The 21,419-nt window shown below is 32.8% G+C and overlaps 2 protein-coding genes across 4 annotated transcripts; one reads left to right on the forward strand and one right to left on the reverse strand.

The window, feature by feature from the left end:
- Positions 1-345: 345 nt before the first annotated feature.
- On the forward strand, positions 346-16,189 carry LOC100819928 (pre-mRNA-processing protein 40A). Of its 2 annotated transcripts, XM_003549321.5 has the most exons (28): positions 352-529; positions 1,257-1,305; positions 1,850-2,185; positions 2,294-2,479; positions 4,261-4,328; positions 4,490-4,559; positions 5,457-5,506; positions 5,628-5,685; positions 5,778-6,163; positions 6,253-6,316; positions 8,667-8,765; positions 8,869-8,937; positions 9,031-9,108; positions 9,275-9,361; positions 9,433-9,467; positions 9,565-9,670; positions 11,867-11,947; positions 12,034-12,126; positions 12,188-12,241; positions 12,322-12,438; positions 12,518-12,616; positions 13,456-13,503; positions 13,598-13,690; positions 14,159-14,266; positions 14,355-14,419; positions 14,530-14,632; positions 15,373-15,678; positions 15,769-16,189. In XM_003549321.5, exons 2-28 carry the CDS (start codon positions 1,273-1,275, stop codon positions 15,901-15,903), a joined length of 3,027 nt encoding a protein of 1,008 aa, XP_003549369.2. In that variant the 5' UTR covers positions 352-529; positions 1,257-1,272; the 3' UTR covers positions 15,904-16,189. The 2 variants fall into 2 exon arrangements, with proteins under 2 accessions (XP_014625234.1, XP_003549369.2); XM_014769748.3 differs by lacking the exon at positions 15,769-16,189 and having other exon boundaries at positions 346-529; positions 14,815-15,413.
- A 341-nt stretch (positions 16,190-16,530) lies between these two features.
- LOC100820463 (uncharacterized) lies at positions 16,531-18,222 on the reverse strand. 2 transcript variants are annotated; one of them, XM_041011495.1, is made up of 4 exons: positions 17,572-18,222; positions 17,402-17,475; positions 17,018-17,146; positions 16,531-16,929 (listed from the first exon to the last, which is right to left on the reverse strand). In XM_041011495.1, exons 1-4 carry the CDS (start codon positions 18,030-18,032, stop codon positions 16,925-16,927), a joined length of 669 nt encoding a protein of 222 aa, XP_040867429.1. In that variant the 5' UTR covers positions 18,033-18,222; the 3' UTR covers positions 16,531-16,924. The 2 variants fall into 2 exon arrangements, with proteins under 2 accessions (XP_040867429.1, XP_003549370.1); XM_003549322.5 differs by having other exon boundaries at positions 16,531-17,146.
- Between the last annotated feature and the right edge of the window lie 3,197 nt (positions 18,223-21,419).

The following is a 21,419-nucleotide window of genomic DNA, read 5'->3' on the forward strand; positions in this document are numbered from 1 at the left end:
TAAAAAATTCTAAAAAAATACTTTAAACATAAAAAAAAATAAAAAATACAACTTCAAAGTCTTAAAAAACGCATATAACTTTGAATTCGTAAATAAAAAAAATAATCATAAAAATTTTACGATTTTAATTCAGAAAGAGATATTACAACTTTAAATTTATCATTCGCATCAGTTAGGAATTATCTCATTTTTTGTAATAATTTAAAATTGATCCCAAATAAGAAAATTGAAAAAAATTTACACCCTTTTGGTAAAAATTGGTTGTTAATTAAGTAATAATTAGTAATTAAAATTCCATAAATGAAAATTGTTTTACTCTTACTTTTTTTTTTATCACATTCGTCTTCCTCAAAATGTTTTACTCTATGCTGTGGTTTTTTTCCCGGTTGTTTTGTGTCATGTACTGCAAGCTCTCTTAAAACCCTAGGACGTTGGGTTTCGATTCGTAGCCACAACCAACGAAGTTTCTGTCAATTCAGCTTGACCGACGATTAGCTTCTTCCACCTTTGCTCCCTATCTGCGCCACCAGTAAGTATTTCATCCCTATTTGTCGTGAATTCTCTAATTGCTCGCAAAATTGATTCATTTAAGTGAAATGAATCTAATCTATTAAAGTTTCGATTCTATACTTGTTAGGTTTGCAACGACTTACTTAGGTTAAGGTTCTAGCGGAATAGGCAAATCCAGGATTTGACGAACGTATTTTACTATATGTATTTGTAATTCTCTTATTTTCCTTTGAACGAATGATATTCGTTGCTGTTTTCGATTAGGATTTGATAGATTGAATATATAAAACAAATTGCCCAGCGTGATTAAGCCCGTGACCTTTCCCCTCTTCCCTTCTTCCTTAATCATCCAACCCACCATATATCTTCTGTTTGCTGTTGTAAGGTAAAATGAACCAAAAAATATGAATAACTAATTCTGTTTTCTCTAATGGCTGCCTTCAGTCATCCTTTTTTCTTTTCACTTTTATTGATATAGTAAATACTTAAAATGCTAGAAAATATGAATAATTTTCAGTATGTGTATACATATATTGTTTTTTTACCCTGATGACCATCCGCTTGTAATGGAACTAGGAAGCGAAGGTATAACCCTGTAAAACGCTATGCTGTCTGTAAATATTCATTTTGTGTACAAGCTTTTTTCTTACCTTGCATTACAAATACATCATAATTTATCAATGTAATAAGTCATGAAGATGCAATTGTATTTTGTTCTGACTGATGCATCCTCTTCTAATTTGCAGGAACCGTTTGTGTTAAATGGCCAATAATTCTCAACCCTCCAGCATGCAGGTAACATATTTCTTTCTCAATACTAACCAAGAATCTTGTTACAATGCAATATTTGTCTAATGTCTAGTAACTTGCTTTGGTTGTGTATAGTGTTAGGAAGTCCCACATTGCCTGCCTCAGTTCTTGGGGTGCAACTTATATATCTGTTGGGCAACTTCACTTAGGTCCAATTGGTTTTAAGTTGAAATCTAACATATAGTTAGTAACATACCTGCTTTGAATATGAGAATATTAAATGGTGATATGAAGAATAGCTAGTGTCTTAGTATTCGGCTTCTTTTGTTTTGTTTGTTTCCTTTTTAGAGTTAATTAATGCTGTCCCAGTTTTCGCTGTACATGATGCTTCTTAATTTTCATTTTTTTCTTTCTGTGTAACTCTCTCCATGTGTCTCTGTGTGTGTGTGATTGTTGGGTCCTCAGTTTTGGTTACCCTCATTTATTCAAATGATTTTTTTCTTCTTCATGTTATTAACTACAATTTCTTGCTCTTGAATAAGAATCTATCATATTTTTTTCCATCACTCTTATGTCCTTTCATCTGCAGTTTCGGCCAGTCATTCAAGCTCAGCAAGGGCAACCATTTGTTCCAATGAATTCACAACAATTTGGACCTGCAGGACATGCTATTCCTTCTTCAAATGCGGGAATGCCTGTCATTCAAGGTCAGCAATTGCAGTATTCTCAACCAATGCAGCAGTTGACTCCAAGACCAATGCAGCCTGGTCATCCTGTTCCTTCATCACAAGCTATACCTATGCAATATATTCAGACAAACCGGCCACTGACATCCATTCCAACACATTCACAGCAAACTGTTCCCCCTTTTAGCAATCATATGCCTGGCTTGGCTGTTTCAGTAGCAGCTCCTCATTCTTCATATGTATGGGCTACCTTAGTTTTTAGAGCTTTGCTGTTGTAGTCGATTACTAGATTTCTCTTGAGTTGTTTAGTACCTTCTATTCTCTAACATCATTGTACACATTTTCAGTTCACACTATCTTATGGTCAGCAGCAAGATAATGCAAACGCATTGGCTCAATACCAGCATCCACCTCAAATGTTTGCTTCTCCTGCTGGTCAATCTTGGCCATCCTCTGCATCTCAGAGTGTTGCGGCTGTTACATCTGTGCAGTCGGCTGGGGTGCAATCATCTGGTGCTGCATCAACTGATACGGTGAATGTTCTATCCATTCTTATCTTTTAATGCATATTACTGATGTTACGTTCAAATGCTTTTGTTTATACAAGCTGTGGATAGAGCTTGTTTGGAATTCCTATGGTGGAGCTCTCTTTTCTTATTTTTTTTTGGTATTATAGTTGTTATTTTTATGATAATGACATCAATACTTTCCAATAAGATGATAATTCTCTTGTCGTAGTGTTATATCATGTTTTCCCCCTATAGATGTGTGCTAAGCAGTCAATCCTAGATAGTGGTGTGGAGTCGAAGTCTAGAAAACAATATACATAATTTATAATTTTATATGGTAAGATAATTTCAGTATGGTGGGAGTCATTGTCTTGGGTGGGTTTTCGGGTGTCTTCCCAAACCACCCAAGGCAATACTTTATCCAACACATACATGGAATGGTAGGGGGAGTGAGGTCTAGCAGATGGAAGTGGTGGTGGTTGGCATTGACATGGAGCATTTGGCAGCAAAGAAACAATATTATATTCTCAAATGGGTCATTTGATGCTAACAGAATCTTAGACAATGCAGTCTTCTTATTATGGACGTGGCTCACAAATTTGGAGAAGGATTTCAACATGCATTTTAACTACTGGTCCTCAAACATCAGAGCAGCATTTCTCAATAGAGGAGGATAGACTATTAGAGCAAATTATGTAAAATGATATTATACCAGATTTTGGTCCCAACCTTTATGTATTGGGACTAATCTGGAATGTAGTTTGTAATTCTAGTACCACTGGTACTCAATTAATAGAATATTATTTTTGCAGGAAAAAAAAAATTTATATCATACACATAATGCTGAAAAATAGAAAAATACACAAAATTAAAGAGTAAAAAAGTAAGATGTCTCAGAGATTGAGAATATAATTGCAAAAAGAGATGAGAAGAAATAGGAGAAGAAAGGTTAAAAACTGAGAGAAGTGGGAAGCTAAAAAGGGGAAACACATGTGCTGAATGTTCACGTAAAAACAGGGGAACTTAAAGTAGGAAAACAAAAGGCTTAATAGGGGTAATTTGGTAAAAGGCTTAAATGGAAAAATGGAAAGGACGTCAACAAGAATTAATACAGGGGCAAAAATATAAAAGAAGGTTTAAAAATTAGAAAACCCAGAATCAAAAACGAAAAGGTTCTCTTAAAAAAAGAGAAAGAAAATGGAAAGTTAAAACAGGGGCGTGATTTCGATTCGCTTAGGTGTGGACAAGATTTTACCCAGAAATTGAAATCGAGGCTGCTTACGCATGCGGCCACAGCAATTTTGCTCCAAAATGTGGTCGCATTTGCACCTGCTGCGTCAGCAAACCAGCTCCACACCAACTAAAAGTGTTGTGCATGTACCAAATCTGTGGCTGCTCTCCGCTTGCCTATGTTGTGTGTGTCTCACTTTTAAAGAAAAAGTGTTAGGGATATTTTTATTCAGTTCTTTGTTTCTGTATCTTCCTTGGTCTGTTTGAACTTGCATTCTCTGCTTACCTTTCATTTTCTGCTGTGTCTGTGCCTGTGCCTAGGTATCCGTCATGGAATTTTATTGTAAAAGAATTGTGACTTTCTTGTTATGATATCATTTGAAGCAGATTCCTTGAGAGTAGCTAATTGAATCTCGGTAGTTCATGAAGTTTTTGATAATGCTTTACATTAAATGTGATTCAGTGAATTACATTATTTCTATGTTAATCATGTATTCTTCTGTTATATTATGATTTATGACAAATTTGAGCTAATATTATTACAATTCTCAGTATTTTGCTCTGACAAATTTTAGGTGACTAATGCTACTAACCAGCAATCCTTATCTGATTGGCAAGAGCACACTTCTGCTGATGGGAGAAGGTATTGGTTAACATAATCATATTCAGCTTTGCTAGCAAACACTAAATATCTTATATATTTCCTATTAACTATTTGTCAAAATAATATAATTTTTTGGTGCTTTTGTAATTCTCATTTTCTAGAATCATAATCAGAAGTTCTTGTTTTCTCAAATTAACTAGATATTATTACAACAAGAGGACAAGGCAATCAAGTTGGGAAAAACCTTTAGAATTGATGTCACCTATAGAGGTGAGTTGTTTTGATAATTTGTTGCTGTTCTTGTGAATGTTACTTTTTATTATCTGTTGGACATGCTTTGAAAGTGTAATGTGGTCAATCAAACTGGTATCTTATATGGATGTTGATCATTTCTACAATGTTTTCAATGATCATAGAAGGTTTATGGTGCGAATATCCTTTTATGTGCATGTGCTTCCACTGATTTGTAGATATCATGGCAAGTCAGGAGAAATTTTAACAACTGCCTATATGGTCACTGTGAAGGCGGGGGTAGCACTTTCTCAAGGCAGGCAACAGTTTGCTATTTACAATCTTTTTTTTTTTAAAACATAAATGTGAGGTTGGTGTATAGCTGTGGTTCTACAATACCATTAATTGATGGTTGGCAACATCCTTCCCATCCCCTTCCTTCAGCCACTTTTTAGGGTGATCTTTATGGTGTGTGTGTGTGTGATATCAATTGTCTCTTTTGTAAGTAAGTTTGGTGTTTTTGCACACACACACACACACACAAGAGATATATGGTGTGGTGTGATTGTGTGTCTATATATATTACTTCGTGCTTTCCTTTTCTTTCTTCATCTCTCTGTTTCTTTACCTCCTTCCCCTTTTACGATCTTGTGGTGGCTTATACATTGCAGTGGGGTATGCTTACATATTTATGCATAGGAGTATAAAAATTCTTCTTTATTGTATAATTTCTTGTACTGTGTTAGTTGTGGCAATATTATCGTATAACAATTAACTCTTCAGGGATGTTTTCTTCTTTCCTTTATTTGGTTAGTCCTTACCTATAGTTTCTTGCAGCAGCATGTGGTTAATTATTATAACCTTCATATGATGATCTTTCTTGGGTAGTATACTTTTAGCATTTTCAAATCCCACTAATTTTGCTGGATGTGACAGAGAGCTGATGCATCAACTGTTTGGAAAGAATTCACTTCAGAAGGAAGAAAGTGTGTTTGCTTTCCTATTATATATTGTATACTGCACCCATTTCTTATACACCTTTTATGTGTCATTAGTTTGTAATAATTCATGTAATGTTTTATGTTTTGGCTGTGTGGCATCTTGCAGGTATTATTACAACAAGGTTACTCAGCAATCAACGTGGTCAATACCAGAGGAACTTAAGGTTTGTTATTAATGATTATATTTGTATTTGTTTTTAATTTTCTTCACATCAGCATTTCTGTTCTTACCCCAAATTGCAATATTTCCATTCAGTTGGCTCGTGAGCAGGCACAGAAAGCTGCAAACCAGGGAATGCAGTCAGAAACAAATGATACATCCAATGCTGCAGTCTCCTCCACAGCAACACCAACACCAACACCAACAGCAGTTAATGCAGCTAGCTTGAACACTTCCTTGACATCAAATCATTCAAATGGGCTTGCTTCCAGCCCATCTTCTGTCACACCAATTGCAGCAACCGATTCTCAACAGTCGGTTTCTGGATTATCTGGGTCCTCTGTTTCTCACTCTATAGTTACCCCAAGCACCACAGGAGTAGAACCAAGCACTGTGGTAACTACGAGTGCTGCACCTACAATAGTTGCAGGAAGCTCTGGACTAGCTGAGAATTCACCTCAACAATCCAAAATGCCACCCCTGTATAAAACTCTGTTCTGCATGTTTATTGTTTATTTTTTCGCTGTCGTAGTTTTCAATACTGACTTGTGCATTGAAAATTTACCTGCAGTGTTGAAAATCAAGCATCTCAAGATTTTGCTTCTGTAAATGGATCTTCTCTTCAAGATATCGAGGTAATTATTATAATTGATAATTGATAGTTTTTTTTATTTATCATTAATTAGCCTGTACAGATTCTTAGACTCTTGAGATTTATATGGTATTAAGTGCTTGCTTGATTTGCTTAGCAATATGGTTTTGTCTTAAAATCTGTTTCCTAAAATAATTTTATGCTGCTCAGCAATCAATTCCTCCTCTAAAATTTATTAATTTAAAATTGTTTGCAATACAAGTTTTTTTTTAATAGCAGAAACGCCTGACAGATGTTTTCTCATTCTCCTATTTTGTGGTCCTAGGTCGAAGATGTGTGCCATCTAGAGTGGTGATGCATGTAGTGAGGCAGACTTGGTGTGCATGCCTGTTTTCTTTGTTTTAAAAACCAAAAACAGTCTGTATATAGGAGTGGTTATCTTCCTTTGTAATCATTAGATTAACAAATTAAATTTTCAGGGCCTGTATGTTTCCTATATTTGAAAACTTTTTATGTTTTTAAAAATGAAAAAATTGTTTGACAAGAGTAATTTTTGAAAATTGTTTTCAAAACTAACATCTCTTTTTTAAGTTTTCGAAACCAAAAAACCAGAACATCTCTATGTTCTGGTTTTCTACTTTCAGTTTTCTATTACTCCTGTTCTTCCTATCTTATTATTACTCCTATTCTCTAAAAATTAGTTTTTTATAACTGTTCTATAAAATAGTTTTAAAAAACTAAAACAAAGAATCAAACACACCCTTAGTCACTTCCTTTCAAATATTTTTAGTTTTCAAGTTGGTATCAATGCCCCTGATCTTGGGGGCTATGCTTCTGCATCTGAAATCTATCTGCCTTTGTTGCATTTCTGATCGCTCCAAATGCCTGGCCTTTTCTGAGACACCTAGCACCTACTGTGCATATTAAGCCCAGCATAAACATTCATGCACTTACACAAGCCTATAGAACAAATACATGAAACAGAATACTAGAATAAATTTGTAAGGTGTTATAGTCTTAATCTGTAATTGATCACTATTTTAAACTTTTGTTTAGTACCATGTCAGATTTTCAACCACCTAAAAAGCTAAACTGTTAAGAAAAGGGACCAACCATGTGTAGTAGGATTATGTGACTATAGAAATTCTAGTTTTCATTCAAAGTGGTGACATCAAGATTTATTTTTTGTACTACTGTTTATATACTTAGGATTATGGTGGATCATGGTGGTCAGCTACAAATCCGCCATATAAATGTGGTAGATGGTGTTGCGGCAAATGGTGGAAGCATTTTTTAATTATGGTTTTTAATTCTATTTTATACATGCATAATATACAAAAAATGCATAATTAACAGAATAAAAAATATATAGAATTAGAAAACAATTAAAAATATAACAATTTTTTTAAAAAATAAAAATATAATAGAATTAAAAAAATGAAAAGAATAAAAGAATTAAAAACCATATTTAAAAAATAGTTAGAAAATATAATAAAAATGTAACAGTTTTAAAAAAGAGTTTAAAAGATGATGGGATTAAAAGAACTGAATAAGAAAACAAAAATAAAAAATAATAATTCAAAAAAAGAATTAGAAAATATAGTTAAAAATAAAACGAAATTTATAAAAATCGAAAAATAAATAAAAAAGAATAATATTTTTGATAAATTAAAATAAATATTAATAAAAATAAATTGTCAAAATTAAAAATGGAATCAAAAGAGTAATAGAATATATAAAAAGAGAGGTAAATAAAACAGTTAAAAATAGATTAAAAAATAAAAAATAGTGCTTTTAAAAACAAAAGTTAAAAATAATATAATTAAAAAATAAAAGATAAATAATATTTTTAAAAATAATAAATAAAGAGAAGGAAATGAAGTAGAGTAAAACAATAGAATTCACAAAAGAAAAGAAGTGAGGAAAAAGAAAGAGGAAGCGTACAGAAGATTTGTACTTGTACAGATGCAACGAAGAAGGATGAGAAGTTGTCAAACCTCGAAAGTATGAGAGAGGTGGAATGGAAGGTCATTCATGGGCTCGATTGATAGATGTTAATGAAGCATGGTTGAAAATGAAAATCATTTGAAGGGTTTTCATGGCATGGGTTTGGGTCGGGTCACATGACCCAACCTTTTTGCCTTCTGTTTTTACTTGTTTTTCTTCCATTTTCTGCGAGACACCACAACTGCCATGGTCGCCATAGGTATGGTGGCTGCCATGTGAAACCTGCTATACCGCTGCCATATTGTCTATCTGTTTTCCGTCATGACTGCTATTTAACAACATTGGTCACAATTGAGAATAGAAAACTTCAAAAGGACAGTCATTAATTTGTTATCCAATCATGAACCTTTATTTAATTTACATATTTTTTCTTGCAACTCCTTCAGGAAGCCAAAAGATCATTGCCTGTGGTTGGAAAAAATAATGTTGTTCCACCTGAAGAGAAAACCAATGACGATGAAACCTTGGTATATGCAAATAAACTGGTAAGAATTCATGTCATGGAAATTTTCCTTTATTAAAACACTTTGAAGGTATCTTATCCTTTTCTACCATGATATATAATGCCACATTAAATTGCTCTGTTAGGAAGCAAAACTTGCATTTAAAGCTCTTTTGGAATCTGTGAATGTTCAGTCTGATTGGACATGGGAACAGGTAGTTGATGTAACTTGAATTTTTTGTACTCTTTTTTTTGGTGTGTGTGTGTATGCTGCAAATGCTAACTATTAGTTTTTAATTGTAATCCAGGCAATGAGAGAAATCATCAATGACAAAAGATATAATGCCCTAAAAACACTTGGTGAGCGAAAACAGGCTTTTAATGAGGTGAGAAACAGGCCTCACAGGGAAAATTGTATGCTTACCTTGAAGTGGATACTTATGCTTGCATCAACTCATTCAGTTGCGCGATATAGTTGCGTATCATTTTCTATGATTTTGTAATGATCCTGTGTGACTTTGTAACATTGAATCAATTTAATCTTTCATTCAGTATTTGGGTCAAAGGAAGAAGCTGGAGGCTGAAGAGAGGCGCATGAAGCAGAAAAGAGCCCGTGAAGAATTCACAAAAATGTTGGAAGTATGTTGAATAGAATACCTGATTATTTTGTGCTTTTATTAGTTAACTCTTTATGCATATTATCTTTTCAGGAGTGCAAGGAACTTACATCATCCATGAGGTGGAGGTATGTCTCTGCTTGTTTGGTTAACATTTTGTTTCTAGTTGGTCTCCTTAGGTTGAAATAATCCATCTTAAAATTTCTTATTGTTTACTGTAATCAGCAAAGCTATTAGTATGTTTGAAAATGATGAACGATTCAATGCTGTTGAAAGACTAAGGGACCGAGAAGATTTATTTGAAAGCTACATGGTGGAACTTGAGAGGAAGGTGATAATATGTTACATTCTGCTTCCTAGTGAACCTTTGCAATCATTACATACCATTTAAAGTGTAGATCTTGTGCCCAAGAAAGATGCATATTTTGTTTATATTTGTGGATTTTCTTTACATACTTGTAAATTTTGGGAAGAATCTTGTTTTTGTTTGGTGGTTAGTGGGCCTAGTGGCAGGTAAGTGGATGTTAGTCACATTGTAGCATTTTACATTTTGATTTGTGTATGTCTTTATACAATCAAGGGAAGGAGTTGAATTGTATCATTGGCTTGAGTAAAATATATATTGAAATGCTTAACTTAGTCCAGCATTCCAGCTTGCATCTCCTTATCTTATTCAAGATCCATTCTTTTTTGGAAGTAAATGCAATTTAAGGGACTTGTGATTTTTGTAATTTGTTTGCAGATTTTTCAGTGCAGGCAGGCTGTTATTTGACTGCCTTTTCTCAGGAACTGACTTTGTGTGCAATATTATGGTTGCTTTATTTTTCTGGCTGTTACATTGCAGGACACTAAATTTATTAAATATATCATTATTGTAATTAAAATTATGGTTGGAGTTGAGCCACTTAATGTAATTCATGTGAGAAGAAACTAGTAATAAAATGAAGGGAAACATGGATGGTAGAAACTAATAATCAGAACTAAAATATCACTATTATTTGCTGAAATTCACTCATTCATTCTCCAATACTGAACATAGATTCAAGAAACAGAGGGAATGTAGTTACATCTCATAAATAGAGCTTTAGACTATTTGAGGTTACTATCCAGTCCTTTCTAAAACCTTGTTTAATTTCTGCATACCTCAATCTCTAAACTCTAATTCCTTTCCCTCCTCTTTAATGCCTTCCTGCATATTGTACTCTCCCTTGCTTTCCATTTCCCTTTCTCTGTAAGTTAGGTTGTTGCAGTCCAAAGCCCTATTCTTTCCCTTCCTCACTAGTCCTCACTGCCCAGGGCTTGTATTATAAGATTCCCCCCTGCTTCTCCTAAATCTCATCGTAATACACCCCTTACATAGTGGTAGGGATCTATCAATAGAGTTTATTAATTACTATAAATGAAATTTTCATTATTGTCACCTTTGTCGACATCTTTGATATGACCACTCGCAATAGCTTGATAGATCTGGTGGAATAACTGTCAGCTAGAAATATAGGAATCTTAATTTTTTCAATTACTTTTGTGCTAGGTTGTTGTGGCTATAGAAGGGGAAAATAATAGTTATTTTGATGTGAAATCAAGTACATTGTTGACTATTGAAAAATGGTTATATGTTGGAAACTTTTCTTTGATATTACAAACAAATAGTGCACTTGATTATTTAAATCCAAGATTAAATGTCCAAAAGTGTTTCTACTATATCAAGCAAACAATGAATCTGACTGAGCATTGTTTGCTCGACTAGATTTCCATTCTCAAATTATATAAGCCTCATTCACAAAGCTAGAATAGTTTAAACACCATTGATAAGCGACATTCACACACTGAAGTCCAAGCCCATTGGCTAAATAAAATAAGAACTAAAACAAAATGGTAAAAAAGCAGGTGCTCTCTGATATGCAGAATGTAATTTCCTTAACATTTTGGAGTCCAAATTGCATGCTGAGATGCTTGATTGTCACCATTCTTCCAGGAGTTGGATGTTGGAAAGTTGTTTATAGCACTAACTTATGTTCCAAATTTGTCTTCCCCTCTAATTTATGTAGTCAAAGTGTGAACTTTTTGTTTTTTTGATAGGCAGTCAAAGTTTAAAATTTAAATTAGGTGCAAGGAGAAGAATCATATTACCTCTTTCTAGTTTCAACTTGCTATTTGGAACTATGAATAGATTTTAGGGGAAGGTTGATGGGTCGTCCACTGTTGATTGTTTTTAAATCTGGGGTGGATATCCATCTATTCCCGGAAGTCTAGGGTGGTTGCTTATAATGCTGATTCATGGTTTATTTAATCTGGATTACTGTGTTCTATTTGTTCCAAAGAATGCACAGCAGGCAGTTGGTACCTGGAACTGGGAGAATGAATCCCTGTTTAGAATAAAATATTACAATGAGTCGGCGGCACATCAACTCATCTTGATTTTAATTCAAGTTCCTCTTTAAAACTGAACTGCTAAAATTTGTAATAGATGTATGTCAAATTTTATTTCATGACATTCTTACTGTTATCCTTTCTGTGCAAAATTTAGGAAAAGGAAAATGCTGCAGAGGAACACCGCCGGAATATAGCAGAATATAGAAAATTTCTGGAGTCCTGTGACTATGTGAAGGTAATTTTTTAAAAAATGGAGTGCATTTCAGTCATTATGGTTGCTGTCGTTGAACCTTTTCCTTAACTATTTGCATTTCATTTTAGGCGAATAGTCATTGGCGAAAAATCCAAGATCGGTTAGAGGATGATGATAGATACTTGCGACTTGAAAAAATTGACTGCTTGCTAGTTTTCCAGGTATATTTTCTTTTAGTTGGTCATTTATGATGGATCTATGAGCTGAGATTGGCTTTGGCAGGACTATATTCGGGACTTGGAGAAAGAAGAAGAGGAACAAAAAAGAATACAGAAGGTAGAACCTAAGTGTATAATTATTGGTTATGATTTAGTCAATATTCTTGTTTGTATTTGCACTTATGACTATGATTATAGGATCAAATCCGTCGGGGTGAAAGGAAAAACCGTGATGCATTTCGCAAGTTGCTTGAAGAACATGTTGCTGCTGGAATTCTTACTGCTAAAACTCAATGGCATGAATATTGCTTGAAGGTAATAAAACTTTGGATTGGTTACAACGAAAGCTGGAATAATATGGAAAGAGAAATAAGCTGTGTTTTCTACTTTGTAGGTCAGGGATTTACCTCAATATCAAGCTGTTGCGTCAAATACATCTGGTTCCACTCCAAAAGATTTGTTTGAGGATGCTGCAGAGGATCTTGAAAAACAGGTTATCAAATTTCTTTCTAGTAATTTCTTTCAAATGTTGATGATGAGTTTGCTATTGATGTGTATTGCTGTTGGGAACTAGATGGATATTGTTATGGTCTAATGCTATTGGGCTGCTGGATTACTGTTATTTGAAGCAATCTTTCATTAGGCAACATCTCTATCTGTGGTGAAATCCTCTTTTGACTACATCCTTCATGTTTAGTTGATTCTTTCCGCGGATTTTGGCATCTTAGAATGTGGGTTTGGGCCTAACTCAACCCCAAAAGATAGCTCATGGGGTGAGGATTGCCCCCCCCCCACTTGGCACTATTTCTAACTGATGTGGGACTTGGGTTTTTTCCCCAATACACCCCTTTATGCCCAACACTTATGAGCTTGGTGCGTGGATAATATGGTGGGTAGCTTGTTTAATGGATTTAGGATAGCCTCTGATTGATACCATCTTAAAATGTGAATTTGAGCTTAACTCAACCCTAAAAGCTAGCTCAGGATGAGGGTTGCCCCCCGCATATAATCTATCTTGGCATTATTTCTAGCCAATGTGGGACTTGGGTATTTTTCCCAATAGGGCAAAACAATTGGAAAAATGTAATTTCTGTCCAGTTATATATTTGTTGAGTCCAATTGATTTAAAATAACTCCAAGAAAAAAAGATTGCTTTTATATTTTAAATTTATGTCATGATTCCTTAATTTAGGTAATGAAGTACTAAATTGTTAGTATTTTGATATCTATTTTGAGTAATGTCATCCTGGAGTATTATAGTGGTTGCCTTTTTTTTGGTGGAGATGGTTGCTGAATTATCAGTTTTTAACATGATTTTTTTGTTGTTGACAGTATCATGAAGACAAGACGCTCATAAAAGATACAATTAAGTCAGGCAAGGTAGGCATCACAAAGATCTTCTTCATTGCATTTTATCTGTAGCGTGTTTGATGACAAACTCTTCTTACCTAAGCTTCCTGTCTCATTCAAGCAGATCACTGTAGTGACTACATCAGTATTTGAAGAGTTTAAGGTTGCTGTCTTGGAAGAAGCTGCATGCCAAACAATATCCGAGATCAATTTGAAGGTAATGACTTTAATTCATTAGACATGTCTTTATTTCAGTTGTAATGTTTCATTTGATTTCATTTCTTGCTCTTAAAATATAAATTATGTAATGTATGGGAGTAGTTATTCAAATAACTGACTGTAATGTTAGCTTCAACTTGTTTTTGGTTCATTTTGAATATAATTACATCAGGCTTTTTTGCATTTTATTGAGATAGAAAATTAAATCTATTGTAAAATATAAAATCTGTAGTTATCACTTATCACAGTTGAGTTTTAACTTCAATTTAAGATTCATTTTCTCATTCTAACAATTGTTATATGCGCCTCCTTTTGATGTTATTGATTAACTTCAATAATATTGAATCACTTGTGCATGTTGGGTCAAATCTCTATTAATAGTTGTTAACCGGATGACCTATTTAATGTTGTTTATGCCTTTGCAACATGGATTATCAGACTATGGTATTTTGCTTATCTTTTGTAGCTTATATTCGAAGAGTTGTTAGAGAGAGCCAAGGAGAAGGAGGAGAAAGAAGCCAAGAAGCGCCAACGCCTTGCTGATGACTTTACTAACCTGTTATATACATTCAAGGTAAACTAGGATTCTACGAGTACTGATATATCTTTCACATTGTATGGCTCAATAAATTGATATTAAGCATCATATTTTATTTTTGTAGGATATTACTGCTTCCTCAAAATGGGAGGATTGCAAGTCTCTTTTTGAGGAGGCTCAAGAGTACAGGTATATTTATTATTTTTTGTTTTATCTACCTGGAGCAATTGTTCTAAGTACAGTGTCTCCATGACGGAAGAATTTTCGCTTGGTGTTTTTTATCCTGTACTGCCCTATAGGTCAATTGGAGACGAAAGCTATAGTAGAGAAATTTTTGAGGAATACATCACATACTTGAAGGAAAAAGCTAAAGAGAAGGAACGCAAGCGTGAAGAGGAAAAGGTGCATAATTTTATTTGCCACAGTTTTTGGTTTCATAAGAGCAACATCTACACATGTTTTGATATTTTTTCTAACACAATCTGGTTTCATAAGCCTCAACTTTCAAGTTTTTATTGCATTGTGTAATGATCTGGTTTAGTCATTGAAATAGCTCTGATATTTTTTTGCATTTTGATTTTTAGGTGAGACATTGAATCACATGTCCTCTTTTAGGAGATGATTTTAAAGAACTCTAGTGAATAGGGAGAGACTAACAGTAACAGGGAGAGACTTGGGGAGAAAAGAAAACTAGAAAAGAGAACTTGACTTCTTTTATTCCTACGCCTGTACACTTTTCCCGATACAGGTTTTACTGTTTCACTTTATGAATAGATGAGATTAAATATATTCTGATTTATTGTTTGTGAGTTCTGTTCTTTATGTTTATCATTATAAACGATTGGCGGTTAGACCAGACAATGATGCCATTTAACCATTGGTCTTCAACCCTATTCTCTATTTATTTACACCTGTGTACTTTGGTTGCCCTTGTTTTTCTGTACCAATTTCCTACTTATCAGAAGCTTAGAAGATTGCAGTTTTAGAGAAATGAGAATCATGTGAATTTCTTTTGTGAAATTTTTGTTTCCTTTCACCTTATAACAATTGAACTTAGTGGAGAACTGCATTGACATTCATTATTATTTGCAGTTTAGTGTTGCGTTTGGAATAACATTTAAAATTGTAAAAATTGTTTGCAGGCTAAAAAGGAGAAAGAAAGAGAAGAGAAAGAGAAACGGAAGGAGAAGGAGAAAAAAGAAAAAGATAGAGAACGTGAAAAAGATAAGTCTAAGGAACGTCATAGGAAGGATGAAACAGATAGTGATAATCAAGATATGACTGATGGCCATGGTTACAAAGAGGAGAAGAAAAAAGAAAAGGATAAGGAAAGGAAACATCGGAAAAGGCATCAGAGCAGTATAGATGATGTGGATTCTGAAAAGGAAGAGAAGGAAGAATCTAAAAAATCACGAAGGCATGGCAGTGAACGCAAGAAGTCTCGGAAGGTATGAATGAAAATTTTCCATGTTTATTCAGTTTAAGTCTTCGTTATATTCTTTTATGCATCTGAAATGTGTGGGACTATATTCTTGCAGCAAGCAGACTCTCCTGAATCAGACAACGAAAACCGGCATAGAAGACACAAGAGGGAGCACTGGGATGGTTCAAGGAAAACTGGGGGGCATGAGGAACTTGAAGACGGGGAGCTCGGGGATGATGTTGAGAACTAGTTGTTCTTTCCTAACTTTTTTGCAGTTAAGAGATAAAGAACTTCACCTGCATCTTTTGGAGAATATTGACTTTATTCAAGTACACTTATTGTGAATTCTCTGGGCACATCTATGAATTTAGGATCCTGAAAGGTAAAGAAATCTTTTGGTTCTCGTTATAGTTTTGACAATTTTTATGGCCGCCTAATTTGTACCAAGAGTGCTGAGTACTGCAAATCCAAATTTATACTGTATCATAAACTTTCGTTTATATGCTCAATATGCCGGCAGATGATTTGTGAATAAATGCTGAATCATTAGAGATCCTTTGAATATATTTCTTCTGAAACATTATCATCAGAAGATTTTTTTTTTTTTTTTTTTACGATCTTGAGCAGCTGAAGTTTTTTTGACCGGAAGAATTAATATCTATAATTCATCATGGGTCTCCATCGAGGAAAATGAAATGCTTATAACGCAGACATTTAACTTGTAAAATAGCGGATGTTAATATCATAGATTAAAATTTGCTTTTATAACTGCTAGTATTCGATAATTGAGGAAGAAAGGATCATTATTCTTGAGCTTATGCATAGTAATATTACTAATCCAACTAAAAATAAATGAATGTAGAAAATAGCCAAGCTATAATTAAAATCCAAATTCAAAATGAGGGGCTTTGGATGTTTCAGGTTGCAAGACATTAAGATGAAATTTTATGTATTTCGTGTCAAATTTCCTATCATTTCAAATACAATTTCATTGTGGATGTTATCTAAAATTGCATCAGTGATCTCAACACTAATGTCCTTCACGTGCGGTTCGAACTTGTTCCATTCCATGATTGAATTCAAGTAATCCAAAGCGAGTAAGTAGGTGAGGTTTTCTCCATCACCAGCTTGTTGGCCCCATTTTTTTGTTCTCTGAGGAAGGACCTTTGCAATCTGTAGAGGCCCCATGAATTGTCTGCTACCTTTCTTTCTGTCGTCTTGTGCTGGAAGGGTTATGGTAATATCTTTCACACAATCAAACAGCATCTTCTTTATCCTATGCAACACCCTTTTGGATTTCAATATCTGGGAAACATCATTAGTCCCAGGAAGAAGCACTCCTAACTCCCTAGTACAACAATTACCTTTCTTTATTGACTGATCAAGTAAACTACTCCAGATAGCTGCTGATAACAGTGAGTCCTCTCTGATTTTCTTTGGTAGAATGACACCACTCCGTATTCTCTGTTGCATTATCCTAACTTCCTCACTCACTGTTCCATCAGCAGAAGAATCTCACTCATAATACATCCTTATTAAACCATTTTATTTTATGATCTGGGACCATTACATGTCCATGATTCTGGTTAATCTCCATGTGACATGTAATCTAATATTTTGATTTACGAAAAAGAGTTAATGAAACTCGACTACATGTCATGTGAAAATTGACTGAAATCACGGAGACATGGTGATCCGGACCATACAATAATTTCTCCATGAACATAAACCGGCCAAAGAAGACCTACCATTTGGAGCTCTTTGTACAGGATTCTTCCTCAGTAATTCATGGCTACCTTCTATGAATCTCCGTCGCTTCCTTCTACAGTTATTAAGAGCAACAAAAAACAATTAATATTTTTCTCTAACGTAGAAAAAAATTGAGGGTAGTAAAATATTTAAGAATTTGAGTTCGTACCTCTGGGGTCCCATGTTGCATAAAGTGTGAGAATAAAGTAAGTGCTGGTCTATATGTGACAAAATGGAGGTTCCCTCTTCATCAATATCTTGGCATGAATTGAACATAGTAAAGCTGCTATCTGATGAAAACTGAACAATAGTAGGTTCAGGAACACCTTCATTTTTGTTTCTTTGGTCATGAAACTTGGTTAGACTATTTTTGCTTTCTTTGTTGAAACCAAGCTTGTTATATAGAGCTTTCAGAACTTGGCAAAATGGGAGGAGTAGACCCTTTTTCCTTTTGTTTAAGCCAGATTTGGTTGATTTCTCTGAAGTGTTGTTGCTTGAATCTCCATCATCCAAACTCCACCTTTTTGAATACTCACTTTCTGAAAGGTAAACCTCTAGGGGGAAAGGTTCTTGCTCCTCATTGAGAAATTCTGCTAGCCTTTTTCGTGGTTTTGGTGTTGCTGAAGCCATTTGAGGTTGACTATGTTGAAGGGTTTGAAGTTGTTATGGATTGGTAAGTACTAAGGAAGGAGTATAGAAGATGTTGCAGTTAAAACGATGATAGACAGTGCATATTTGAGAGCAGTAGCCATATAAGGAAGCTTTGGCAGTTTTTGAGCTCTGAGGCTCTGGTACCACACAGATAGATAGGATACAAATTCTACAAGTGACAAATCTTAAATTAAAATATAGTCACCAACGTGTCGAAAGTTTTTTTTTTTTACAAACAATCAATTAATGTCTCTGTTAAAAGTTTTATAACATCAAGCCTCAACCAATCAAAAGTTACTAATTATATAATTTTTAAAATAATTATCATAAAATTTAATAAATTTACCATTTTTTAGTTAGATGACAGTGTATAACTCTTCTATTTATACCCAACAGGGTTAGTTACATAACATGAATTAAATTTAGTGTTTAATTTTTATATATTGTGAGTGTAAAAGAAATTACAGAGTTAGTTAATCAAATTCATGTTAACTATAATTTTAAAAGTAATTATTGTAAAATAAACAAATTTATATATATGATTATAGATATATGATTTGTGATTGTCATTGGATTATCGTTTAAAAATCATTTACAATGTCCGAACAACTTACTCAAGAGTTTAATTCATTGTTAATTATATTCATAAAGAAAATATTTAGCTCAAAATCATTCTTAATGGTTTGGCTTGTGAATTTTTCTTTGTCCTTACTTGCCTCCAGCATAGGAGTATGATCTACCCTCTTAATTGAATCATTTGAGAAAAAATTAGTTGAAACTTTTACCGGTCTTATCCACACCTAACTAAACTCTTAAAGGTTTACTATTTTTTCTATAATAACTGACTAACTGTTTATCACAACTCTTTGTTTCTTCTTCCAATTTACTCATCCTTAATAATTTCTTATCTAATATTTTAATATTCGAATACAACATTCTTATTTCTATCACATTGAATTTACTATTTTATTGGTTTTTTTACTGTCCGACGTTTTTTATTAATTACTACCCGACATTGATTTTCATACAACATCGCAGGTCTTATAATTGTGGGATGGCTTTTTTTTTTTTTTCGTAAGCTTAGACGGTGCTTTTTGTCATAGATAATTTTTTTTGAAGGCCATAGCTAATTATTGTAACCATAATAAATGTTTTTAATTAGTTTATAATTTGTGCTAATTTATCTGTGTTGGTACACAAATTTAATATTGAAAATTAAAAAAAGTTATAGGATTCAGCATAAAAGTATCTAATATTGATATGTGTCTGATGCTAGTATGGCAATCATTTTGAAATTACAAGCTTCATAGTTTATATGGATATATGTATCTTCTTTTTTTTTTAAAAAAAGAAGATATATCGGTCTATATTTTTACGAAGAAATATAATAATTGATTATTAACCTATTAATAAAATAATATGCTAACCAAAATTTATACATCATTGCTCAGTGGTAGGGTCCATTTTGATTCCTAACAAAGCTATAATTTTTGTTTGAAAATTTGTATATCTATATCTACAACAAAAATTATAAACTTGCTGATGAAAATTATGATTTTTGTTAAAGTAATAATAATAGTAGGGAGAGATTAAAGTTAACTCATTAATCAGTATAAAAATAATGTTAATAGCGCATAATTTCTTTAATATGTTGATTAAAGATTTTTTTTCTTAATTGTGTGATTAAAAACAAAGTTGTTAGAATACATAAAGTAACTTCGATAAACGATAATTTTACATGTTAAAAAGTGTTTTTCTAATCACTCATTGTCATACGAACGATGTGCATGTTAGTTTAGCTGTTGGTCAATTTGTACAGTTAGGGTTGTTGAAATTTTATTTTCACTCTAACGTTCAACAAGTAACATGGTCCACAGCAAATATGCACACCACTCTTTTCTGTTCTTGAAAAAATGATTGGTTGGATTTAGCATCTTCCTTCTTAAATAATAATTAAAAAAAAACTAACAGTTTGTTTACCAGTGTTTGAAAAAGTGAACTTTGAAAAAGACATTATGTTTGGTAGAAGTTCTTTATAACGGCTTAAAATGTTAATTATCATCTTAGTGTTTTAAAGTTTTATACTAAATTATTTTGAAAAAATCTAAAATATCACCATATTCATCATCATATATAATGTAACAAAAAAATTCAACCTCAAAAGTTTACAGTGATTTTAAAAAATATTTAAAAGACTATTTTAGTAGTAATCTTAAAGACTTATATAGTGGCATGTTAAATATTTAAAAAATTATTTTGTTTATCAAAATTTTAGATAACTAATGTAATAGAGCATATAATTTTAGAGGATTAACTTGAGAGTTTATTCTTAAAAGCAGCTTTGTATTTGGCTTCTATTTTTCCTAACTTGGAACTATATGTATTCTCTACTAGTGAGGCTAATTCAGTAATTCTTTGAATGAAAATTTTCATATATAATGTTTAAACTCAAAACTTTACTTAAAGAAAATAAACATGCAACATTTTATTTAACCACTTGTATGTTGTTTTTCTCATTCTTTCTATTCCCATGTTAAGTATATACGTTAATTTTTCCTGAGACTAAAAGTTTTAAAACCCATTACTAAGGTTAATTTCTGATAAGAGTAAATGTACTGAAACCCACATAGAATCCAGTTGTTTTAGATTTTTATATAAATGATTTTGAGAAAATGAAATTGAAAAATAATTTGTATTTAAGAATTATATTTAAAAATGAGTTTAGAAGAATTAATTTTTGTTTAGATGATTGAGCAAAATTACTTTTTAATCACAAATATAAATATGTTTTAAGTCCAATATCTAAAATACATCAAGAGAAATTTTATTTTTTAATATTTTATTTACCATATGATTTATTTAAATCAAAACCAATTCTGTAGGAATTGATTATTTTGGCCACCATGAATTTAGAAGGGGACCAACCAGGCTACCAATCATTTACTTTCACTGATACAATTTCCTTCTAAAACATTCATTCTCACATAATTTTATTTTTTTAAAAAATAAAAGTTAAATAAAATTTGATAACATTCATAAAAAATGAAGCATTAATTAAATATATTTTTAAATTTTCTCAAAACAACTATTACAATCATAGTGTGTCTAAAAGAAGTTGTTTTGATCTTAAAATAAACACCTTCAAGCAGTACTCTTGCTTAGACAAACAAGATTCACATATTACTTGTCAAAGATATCTCTTATTTGCAAATGAATATTGAAACTAACTTATAAGTATTTGATAAATGAGTTTATGTCATTAATTGTTAACATTTTCTCTAACAGAATTTAAAGTAGATTTGAACTTGTAGGTTATTATTACGGCCTGATTGTTTGAGTCATTATTTCTCAAACTTTATCATGCAT

The sequence above is a fragment of the Glycine max genome, chromosome 17, assembly GCF_000004515.6.
Source record: "Glycine max cultivar Williams 82 chromosome 17, Glycine_max_v4.0, whole genome shotgun sequence".
Taxonomy (NCBI): Eukaryota; Viridiplantae; Streptophyta; class Magnoliopsida; order Fabales; family Fabaceae; genus Glycine; species Glycine max.

Bases quoted from the DNA above. Each gene is read 5' to 3' on its own strand.
- LOC100819928 (XM_003549321.5), top strand. From the start codon at position 1,273: ATGGCCAATAATTCTCAACCCTCCAGCATGCAG. The intron at 2,186-2,293 runs GTATGGGCTACC...ACACATTTTCAG, and splicing joins CAGCTCCTCATTCTTCATAT to TTCACACTATCTTATGGTCA. The intron at 6,317-8,666 runs GTAATTATTATA...CAACTCCTTCAG, and splicing joins CTTCTCTTCAAGATATCGAG to GAAGCCAAAAGATCATTGCC.
- LOC100820463 (XM_003549322.5), bottom strand. From the start codon at position 18,032: ATGGCTTCAGCAACACCAAAACCACGAAAAAGGCTAGCAGAATTTCTC. The intron at 17,476-17,571 runs GTACGAACTCAA...TAATAACTGTAG, and splicing joins TGCAACATGGGACCCCAGAG to AAGGAAGCGACGGAGATTCA. The intron at 17,147-17,401 runs GTAGGTCTTCTT...CTGATGGAACAG, and splicing joins TGTACAAAGAGCTCCAAATG to TGAGTGAGGAAGTTAGGATA.